The 10,281-nt window shown below is 37.6% G+C and overlaps 1 protein-coding gene across 1 annotated transcript; it reads left to right on the top strand.

Annotated features, from left to right (window-relative positions):
- The first annotated feature begins 4,327 nt into the window (after nt 1–4,327).
- r3hdml (R3H domain containing-like) lies at nt 4,328–9,494 on the top strand. The gene is made up of 6 exons (XM_086159639.1): nt 4,328–4,378; nt 5,612–5,861; nt 6,091–6,209; nt 6,282–6,384; nt 7,350–7,465; nt 8,631–9,494. Exons 2-6 carry the CDS (start codon nt 5,613–5,615, stop codon nt 8,758–8,760), a joined length of 717 nt encoding a protein of 238 aa, XP_086015765.1. The 5' UTR covers nt 4,328–4,378; nt 5,612; the 3' UTR covers nt 8,761–9,494.
- The last annotated feature ends 787 nt before the right edge of the window (nt 9,495–10,281 follow it).

Genomic DNA, 10,281 nt, shown 5'->3' with positions numbered 1-10,281 from the left:
TGTCGTTCTTCTTCTTCTACTGCCGTTCAAAGTGCGTTTGGATACGGGTTGGAACAATACTGCCATCTAGTGGCTTCAGATGGAACTACATCTCCAATTTAGTTCATATCAATTCAGTTCAGTTCAGTTCAGTTCAGTTCAGTTCAGTTCAGTTCGGTTAAATTCAGTTCAGTTCAGTTCAATTCTGTTAAGTTCAATACAATTCAGTACAGTTCAATTCAATTCAATTTAATTCAATTCAATTCATATCAATTCAATTAACTTCAGTTCAATTCAATTCAATGCAATTCAGTTCAATTCAATTCAATTCATTTCATTTCAGTTCAGTTCAGTTCAGTTCAGTTCAGTTCAGTTCAATTCAGTTCAATACAATTCTATTCAATTCAATTCAGTTCAGTTCAGTTCAGTTCAGTTCAGTACAATTCAATTCAATTCAGTAAAGTTCAGATCAGTTCAATTCAGTTCCGTTCAATTCAATTCAATTCAATTCAATTCAATGCAATTCAATTCAATTCAATTCATTTCATTTCAATTCAGTTCAGTTCAGTTCAGTTCGGTTCAATTCAGTTCAGTTCAGTTCAGTTCAGTTCAGATAAGTTCAGTTCAGTTCAGTTCAATTCAATTCAATTCAGTTCAATTCAATTCAATTTAGTTAAGTTCAGCTCTGTTTAATTCAATTTAATTAAATTTGAATGGCTTCTATCAAAATACCTCCCTTTGCTCTTTATATTTTTTTTCTGGGGTCCGTTTGGAGATGTAGGTAGAGTGATTATCTTTGGAACAGAACAATCCTGGGTGTTTCCCGGCTCCTCCTAATATGTCGAAGTGTTGTTGAGAAAGACACTAAACTCCTAACTTCTCCCCGGCGCTGATAGATGGCAGCCAAATACTCATGGTTCATCCATGATGGGTTAAATGTAGGGAAGGGAGTTTCCCAGTGAGAGATTAATAATTATTATTTTTATTGAAAAAGTGCAATTCACAAGTAGTACAATTAGTGTGAAAATAGCAGCACTTCATTGAAGTATAAGTACAGAACTTGAATTAGTCACCTACTGGAGGAATTCTCTGATGGCCCTTCTGGTTTATCAAGATCAGTGGATCCTGCTACTACAATGCTGAGGGCATAGTCTGTCAAGCCTGTCAATCTGTCAAATAAACTTCTGTTTTTGACTATTTTGACATTTCCACATGAACGTCCCTTCTTACCAAAATCATCCTGTCTTGGCAACTGGACTTGAATTTCTTCACTTGAAGATGTTTCATCCCTCATCCGAGAGGCTTCTTCGGTTCTAATGACCAATTGGGAGTTTCCCAATATAACTGCTTGAGTTTTGGGGCAAAAACAATCTTTCATCTTTCAAGGTGGATGGTCAGTGGTTTTACCATAAAACCTAATAATTAGGATTCATCAGTTTTGAACCTGGTGAATATTATATTGCAATGAATCTCATTCGAGCAGGAACAAGGAAACGCTGATCATAGATCTGCTGAGCGCTGATGAGAGAAAAGTGGCTGAGCAGTGGTAGAGATAACGCTCCACGACTTTATCACCACCTGTCATCTCTCTGAATTGCACTAAGTGGATTGGTATCATAAAACGGAATTTGAGGCAGCTTAAATGTAGTTGCATGAATCTCTTTAGTATGTCTGGCAAATGTGCTTCTTTTTAGTCACAATACATTTATGCCTCCACACATATCTTTTTTTTAATGCCCCTGCTTGCAACAGGCGGCCCATTCTATTCCTGCCGTGGCCGTATCTCAGCACCGTCTCGGAGTCTTTAAATGTGGCACAAATTTGGCAAAACTAATTTCTGCCTCCTTAAAGGTCAAAGGTCAACCATGTTTTCACACTCGGGGCAAACACCCACTTAGCATCGCGGATGGACTGACTGGAATTTGATGGATAAATGTCAATGTCTCTGAGTTAACACTGAGTTAATTTTTGCACAAATTTGCCCAATGACCAAAAGTATTTGGGTGAAGGTTTAACCTCATTGTGTCAGCATAATGTTCCGCACGCTTTTTTTTTATTTAGCATACTTTAGTCTACTGTAACTGGGTGGTGGCGTTGAACCGCCACTCCTTATAGTGGCTTCTCCAGCTCACCCAGAATGAGATCGAGGAGTTGTGTTACACCATCGACAGCTGAAAACTTCAAACAGAGCTGGAGGGATGGTTTGTTTATGACGCCCTCGAGTGCAAATACCAGAGGACACCCGGGTGAGGCGAGGCTCGCCTTTCAGACACAACAAGGTCACAGTGGGCTTTTGTCTGCAGGCGTTCTGCAGCCTCTCGCCAGACAGATGATGTCATGCTGCATGGGCTGCGGAGCCGTCTCCGCAGGAATTCAGGTCTCTTCAGGTCTCTTCAGGGAACCAGATTTGACCCAGTTCGCACCTGAACGTCGATGTCCCGCACCGGCAGAAACAGCTCTGCAGTGCCGGAGAAGCTATGGCTTTTGTCGCTCTATGAAACAGGAAAATACCATAAATACCAAAACTATCCCCTAGCAAGTAATGAGTAAGAGATCAAATAGCATAACTTTGATAAAATCATTGATCATTTAAAAATTGTATCTTTATTATCTCATTATAACGCCCATATTTCCCTTTTTATATTATTATTATTATTATTATTATTATTGTACTTTTCTATATCAATAAATTATCATCTAAATTATAGATTGTTATAAATAATGTTATAAATTGTATAGCAGACAATAATACAATAAATAATAATAATAATAATAATAAAATAACAATTATTATTATTAATATTATACCTTTTATACAAATAATATACATTACATAATAAACAATCATAAATATAATAATAATGATAATGATAATGATATAGCAACAACAACAACAACAATAACAATAATGATAATAATAATAATAATGGAGTTCTTTTGAGGGCACCTTACTCCACACTCAAGGACAATCTACAGGCATATGCATATACATATACATGTATGCGAAACACATTAAAGAAACAATAAAATAAGAAATTAGAACCCCGCAAAATGGTAAAAATAAATCAATAAATATTTATGTATGTATAAATATAAGAGCATATATAGTTGTGTTTATTGCTTTTTTTGAAATCTAATTTATTATCTCATTACCATGCCTTTATCTAATCAATACAATGTGATGCTCCAGTGGTTGGTTTCAATCTCGTAATTTGACTGTTTATGTTTGTGAATATTTACTCCGTGGGCCTCTCTGACAGCTGCGCTCAACTTTTCTCCTAACATTGACAAAAATGATAGAAATATTAACTATGTGACAGAAGTGACAGGCATTTGACCACCGCTCAGGGAGGAGGAAGGTTGGTTTTTGCAGGTGAGGCCAATGCTGATATCCCTGTGAAAATGAAAAATGCAGTTCTTTGCAGCATAATGGAGCTGAAATATAAAAATATATGGATATAAGTGGAGTGAAAACGGCAGTGGATCATGCTCAAAAACGGAAGAAGCCAGATTCACGGCCGTTAAAAGCCTTTTTTCCGCACAAACCCATCAATATCGGCACCCGGCCATGGAGCCCGGGGTTCGCCGGAAACCATTTTAACACGCTCTCTGCTCTCCTGCGGGCTTCAAACGTCTGGGTTTCGAGACTTCCTCTTCACCGCTCGTCTCCAAGCAAACATACGGAAATAAATCAAGGGCCAAAAATACAAGAATCAAACTGAGGACAAAGGAAAGTTAGTTTTTAAACCCTCCCGCTGGGGTGCGGAGATGTCAAAAATCACTTCTCGGTCAAAAGTTCTAAAAAAGCCATAAAATGTCTCCGCGATGGTTTTCCGTCCCGGTTTGAGGGCCGGACTTGAAGCTCGATCCAAGTCCGGTGGTCGTTGGTTGATCTTGTCCAGCTCCGTTGTGTGTTCAGATGCTGCGTCCCTCCCTCCGGCCAGAGCCCCTGCCACTTTCATCGTTTTAATGTAATAAAACATTATTTTTCTGTTTCAGGTCCAAAAAAAATCCAGTTCGTCTTCTCCAAGGTCTGTGAAAGTGTCGTAAAGCCAGGCTTTTTTTTTTTTTTTCGTGACCTCGGTAACCAGACTACAGTTACGCCGCTCTTCATGAGCATTGTGTTATAAGTTCTGTGCAACTATTGAAAAACCGGTCAGGTTTACAGTATGGTGCTTTTCTATCTTGATCTTTCATACAATTCCTGGGAAAAAAAAAAAAAAAGTTTTTAAATTCTCTGCCACCTGTGGGAGGAGGAGGAGGAGGAAGAGGAGGAGGGAAAAGAAGCAGGATTGGGTTCTTGTTTTTGGTTAAAACTCCCCCCCGTCACATATTGAATGGACTTTATTTGCAAACCCTGGCATCTGCCGCTCGACCACCGGCCACCCCGACGACGAAGGTACGGCTCTCAGACGCTTCCTCTTTTTTTTTCCTTTTTTTTTTAATAGTTCGTTCCTGTTTAGGCCTCCGATATCTGAATATTTCAGATTCTTTATTGTACAATGAATTTGGCACCTGGAAAATCAACATTTACTCTAGAGGGAAACAAATGTAAAACACTTGAATGTGTAAGAATTGTGCTGTTATGTGTTACAACTGTGCATTCGTGTGTTTTAATACAATTTCAAATGATGAGATAGAAGGAAAATGAGATTGTGATCTAAAAAATTCAGCTGTGATAAATCAGTTTTTGGAGGCTCGCCGCACAGCAGAGGCAGTCGTAAGCCCTTTATTCCTTAAATATGCTGTACCCTTTCTGAAAATGGTACTTCTCCGCATCTTCCCATATGCATGTGCATGATGCACTTGGTGCAACCAACAAAAGCACCAGTCATATGTTGCTGTTCATACGTTGAGACATATCTCATCATTTTTGATGAGATATGTCATCATCACCTATCATCATTTCCTCTTTCTCATCATTCCTATCATCATTCCTCTTCCCTCAGCCGCAGGGAATCTTCAAATCTTTGTACTTAAGACCTTAAAACACTTGATAGCCTTAACCATGACAATTTATATTTTATTGTATTTCTTATTCTCCCTCCTTCCTACTATTATCTATTATTGTTATGTTAATGCTTGAAACTCTGACAAAACAATTTCCTTCGGGATAAATAAAGTTGTTCTTATCTTATCTTATCTTATCTTATCTTATCTTATCTTATCTTATCTTATCTTATCTTATCTTATCTTATCTTATCTTATCTTATCATGCAAAAAGAACTAATAATAATAACATAAAACAAATATTTAACTTTGTCCACTGATCTGTGTTATAAATGTATTTTCTGCATGATTCTGATTATTTTCTTTACATTTTCTTAAGTAAATATTGCTGAATTTGTCAATTTCCTGAACACATACAGGGTAGAAACTTGAGGTGCGTGCCCGATTTCTGTTTCTCAGCATGTTGCCAATATCATGTTGCAGAAAGATTAAATAAATTCTTATAGATGCATTTTGTATAGTTTTATCACATATACTTTCATGCAAGTGAAATATCACCGATACAGAATAGAAAATTTAATTAAAAAAACATTACAAGTAGTCGAAAGGCAGGCTGCCATCAAAATAGGGAATAAGATACTCTGGGCTTCTTTTAATTATAATAACATTTTAAACGCTCCAGGATGAGTCGCAGCCTCCTCCGGGCATCGGACGTCCGGCTGTTCCTGGCTTCCCTGCTGTGCACGATGGGAGCCGCCGCCGCCGCCGTGGCGTCCGTAAAGGCGGGTCGGTCCACCGTGAGGTCGGCCGTCGGGTGGCCCCGGGGCCGGTGCAGGAGGGCCATCTCATCCGAGGAGATCGGCGCCTTGCTTGAGCAGCACAACCGGGTCCGATCGCAGGTGTTTCCCCCCGCGGCAAACATGGAGTACATGGTGAGGAAACACGGGCGTTCAAACAAAACAAAACAAAACAAAAAAAGGAATCGTCATGTGATGACTTCATCCGTTAGTCAGTTGATCATTGAATGGGAGATGAAATATGATTAACCCTCATATTATGTTAAGGGTCAATTTGACCCATTGGGTCAATGGGTGAAATGGGTCAAATTGACCCTTAACATAATATGAGGGTTAAAATTCTGCTCCTATAACTTTGTTTCAGTTCTGGGATGAAGGACTGGCGAAGTCAGCGGACTTGTGGGCTTCACGGTGCATTTGGGATCACGGTCCTCCACAAGCCATGAGCTATCTGGGTCAGAACCTGTTGGTCACCACGGGAAGGTAAACGCAGCTACGGGTTCATGCGAGCTGGTCCCAAAATTTACCAGAAAATAAAACTATTTCATCTGACAGATATCAGTCCATCAAGGAGCTGATTAAGTCCTGGTCCGACGAGAGGCGTCACTTCTCCTTCCCAAACAGATGCAGGGGTTCGGTGTGTTCTCACTACACGCAGGTACAGGGTGTTTTCTTTGCTGACTGCAATAAATGTGCAAACATTAAAAATTTTAACCATCTTTATTGTTTCATCTACTTTAATGGCCAGTACAAAGCGTTTTGGGTGGATTTGGGTGCAGAAAGAGGAGGGGTTTAAGCTTTAAGGGGAATAGATCACAGAAAAAAATAAATTCTAGAGAAAATAGAATGGAAAACTGAAAACATTTTCCAGAGCAAAATTGATTTACTTGTCATTCTGGTTATATTTAACTGTATTTTCTTTTTTCCATGTACTTTTACAGCAAATTTCAATGTAATTTTCATATGATTTTCTTGGCAAATTGCAGATAACAATGATAATTATATATAAAATATAATAGTAATATATATAAAAAATAACAGTAATAACATAATGTCTTGTGTTGCTTATCTATCTATCTATCTATCTAGATAGATATAGATAGATATCTAGATTTGATATCTATCTATCTATCTATCTATCTATCTATCTATCTATCTATCTATCTATCTATCTATCTATCTATCTATCTATCTATCTATCTATCTATCTATCTATCTATCTATCTATCTATCTATCTATCTATCTATCTATTCATTGATAATATCACTTTTTTAAATAATATGCAAAAGGCAATTTATCTAAAAAAAAGTGTAAAAGCAGATTTAAGTCATGTGATTTATTTAGAAAAAATATAAATTCATGAAAAAAATTAAAAGCATCTTTTGGACTTTCTGTGATAATGACTTTAATTTAAAAATGTCAAAAAAAAGACGGTTTTGACAAGTTACGTGTTCGATTACAGAGGAAGATTCTGATGCTGAACTGATAAAAGGACGATTTTTTACAACAAAAAAAATGCAGCTCCTTTGGAAAATCAATACTACATTTCTGTGCGGGAGACTTTTAAACCCAAAATTTCGGTGCGTGCTTGTGCATGTGTGTGTATTTGTGGCTCCCGTCAGATGGTGTGGGCCAGCAGTAGCCGGGTGGGCTGCGCCGTCAGGAAATGCTCCAACATGATGTCGTTTGGGAGCGCGTGGAGAGAAGTGACGCTGCTGGTGTGCAACTACTCCATAAAGTGAGCGAAAGTGACGAATTATAATCTCTACCGGCTTCAGATGCAAACATGCATACCGTATTTTCCAGACTATAAGTCGCACTAGCCAAAAAAAGGTTTATGAAGAAGAAAAAAACATATATAAGTCGCACTTGACTATAATCTGCGATTATCTTTCTTTTTTTTCGCTTTCTTCATTGCAGTTAGCGTATCCTCTGCTTTTGGCCAGTCCCTCACTTGTTTCTCGTTCTCTACAAACTTTCTTTCTGCTGATCCATCAGTGTTTTCGACTTCAAATTTCCCTACTCACGGCTTGTAATTTGCAGAATAGCATATTTCCTTTTGGGGTCATTCGTGTTCGGCCTTTCTCAGTTGTCTTTAAATGTAAACGAAATTTAAAATTTCCTGGTACAGGAGTAATAAACGGATAATCAACTTACTTCCGGCGCTGTCTCGGGCAGCTGCCTGCCAGAGTTTCCCCTCACCTTAGTTTCCCTTTTTCCTAAATTTTCTACTTTTTTTATTCTATTTACTTCTTCTTGCTTTAGTAACAATTTAGTTAAGGAATTATATTGACTTGTTACTTTGACACTTTATAGTTTTTGACTTGTTACTTTGACACTTTATAGTTTTATTTGTATTTCTTATTCTCCCCCCTTTTTTATACTGTTTATACAATTTCCTACTATTATTTATTATTGTTATGTTTTACTTGAAACTCTGGCACAACAATTTCCTTCGAGATAAATAAAGTTGTTCTTATTCTTATTCTTATTCTTATTCTTATTCTTATTCTTATTCTTATTCTTATTCTTATTCTTATTCTTATTCTTATTCTTATTAGGGGTAGCAGATACTGACACTCAAGCCAAGAGCGCACTCTCGCGGTTGTTAGTATATGAAATTACCGTAGATATTTTAATATAAAAGTCGCACCTGAGTATAAGTCGCAGGACCAGCCAAAATGTGAAAAAAAGTGGGATTAATAGTCCGAAAAATACGGTAAATTAATATATCATCCATTTCTTCTCACAGACCTGTTTTTCCCCCATAGTGAAACTTTCTCCTCAGTGGAGGATGTTGTTACTTCCACTGCATCGCTGACCGCTATAGTTGTAAAGTCAGGTTTTTGCTTTGGGTGAGACAGTGAATCATCTTCCACGGTCTATGTGTCTCTATGTTTCAGGGGAAACTGGGTGGGAGAAGCACCCTACCAACCCGGGAGGCCGTGTTCTGTCTGTCCGTCCAGCTATGCCGGATCCTGTTGGAAAAACCAATGCTTGCCGAACGGCAAAACCGAACGAGTCAAAGCGTAGTAACGAAATATTTATGCAGCAGTGTTTCGGGTCTTCGGGCTCCTGCACGAACAACCGGAAACGACAGTCCTGAATAATCTGAAAAATAATTAACACTATTTTAATGTTTTTCTTTTCACTGTTATTGGGAATTATTGTTTTAAGGAACGTTAAGGAACCAAACACATGAAGTACTTAGTGAAACAGATTTTAAAATCAACCCAGCTTTAGTGACTTTGTCGGAATATTTTTCTGTTTGGTGTGATTCCTGCAGGAGATCAGAATGCATAATCGCACCCGGTGCCTCCCAGCTTGCTTGACTGAACAGTAGGTGACTTGGATAGCTGTGTATATTCTGCCGTATATCCCTATAAATAATCTGACGTCTTGTGTTTATTCGCTGCTGCCGCAGGTCATTTTTTTGTCCGACCCGTCGCCTCATCGCGCCTCTCCGTTCGGTCCTCTGGAGACATCCGCGGTCGTAAAGTCGGAGCCTAATGCTGCTTTTATGGCCTGAAATATGAGGCTATTGCAACTGACACTCAACATCCAAACTAAGCAGGGGGGGAGGCAGCAATTGGAATTTCGGATCCCGGCGGCAGAAAAATAAGGATTCTAAAAGTTATCGCCTCGCTCTTTGTTTATTTTTCCGTCCCACGATCATGATGATGTCAATTTGACGTTATTTTGATCGGTCCATTTCAAAATCCCGTCGAGGGGATGTTTCACGAGTCCCACCTGGATGTTTGGGTAGTTCCGGCGGTACTTTGTTTGAAAAGAACAAATCTTGTGTGATTTATATTTGATTATATTTACACGGCGAGGAAAATATACAAGTCAAAACATGAACATAAGAGTGTTTTTCAATGAATAAGTTAGCCTAGCATCATGAAAAATAGGCTAATATGCCAGGAAAACCTTTTTCTCTCTAAATATCAGTCAGCATCCATATCAGGATAGTGATTTAATATATTTAATTTTAATTAAAAAAAACAACAAAGACAGGTGACAAGACCCAGGAGGCAAATTTTATTTACATTGCAGATTGAAAAGTGCCATACAAGTGATCTATCAATTATTTATTGATGAAAAAAAAAAAGAATTATCCACATTTACCATTTCATTTAGAAACAGAAATAGTCGTAGAGGCCTGAAAAATAGCTACGAAAGTGGAAAAGCTCAAAAAACAGGAATGTAAAGAATTAGTAGAACCACTTATGAATAAACCGTGAATTATTTCATTCATCTCAAATGTTGAAAATTGGCAAAAAACTCAAAACCAAATGGAAAAATAAAGGGAATAAATCAGTTCATAATGAGCAAATTCTTGACATTTTCAAGAAAATGATCAATCTGTTCATCAATCTATCTTCTTTCCGCTTATCCTGCACTTGGGGTCGTGAACTTTGTGAAAATTCAAACATTTCAATATTAAATAAATATATATTAAATATTAATTATATATCTAATATTAAATAAAATATTAAATAATAATTTAATTTTGAATCATTTGTTCCAAAACAAATGGAATTTTTATAAATA

The sequence above is a fragment of the Fistularia commersonii genome, chromosome 14, assembly GCF_037954325.1.
Source record: "Fistularia commersonii isolate RoL2024-O1a breed Wild chromosome 14, RoL_Fcom_v1.0, whole genome shotgun sequence".
Taxonomy (NCBI): Eukaryota; Metazoa; Chordata; class Actinopteri; order Syngnathiformes; family Fistulariidae; genus Fistularia; species Fistularia commersonii.
The sequence above is the reverse complement of the archived record's forward strand: the minus strand, read 5'-3'. Positions and strand labels throughout refer to the sequence as shown.

Bases quoted from the DNA above. Each gene is read 5' to 3' on its own strand.
- r3hdml (XM_086159639.1), top strand. From the start codon at position 5,613: ATGAGTCGCAGCCTCCTCCGGGCATCGGACGTCCGGCTGTTCCTGGCT. The intron at 6,385-7,349 runs GTACAGGGTGTT...GGCTCCCGTCAG, and splicing joins TGTGTTCTCACTACACGCAG to ATGGTGTGGGCCAGCAGTAG. The intron at 7,466-8,630 runs GTGAGCGAAAGT...TCTATGTTTCAG, and splicing joins GTGTGCAACTACTCCATAAA to GGGAAACTGGGTGGGAGAAG.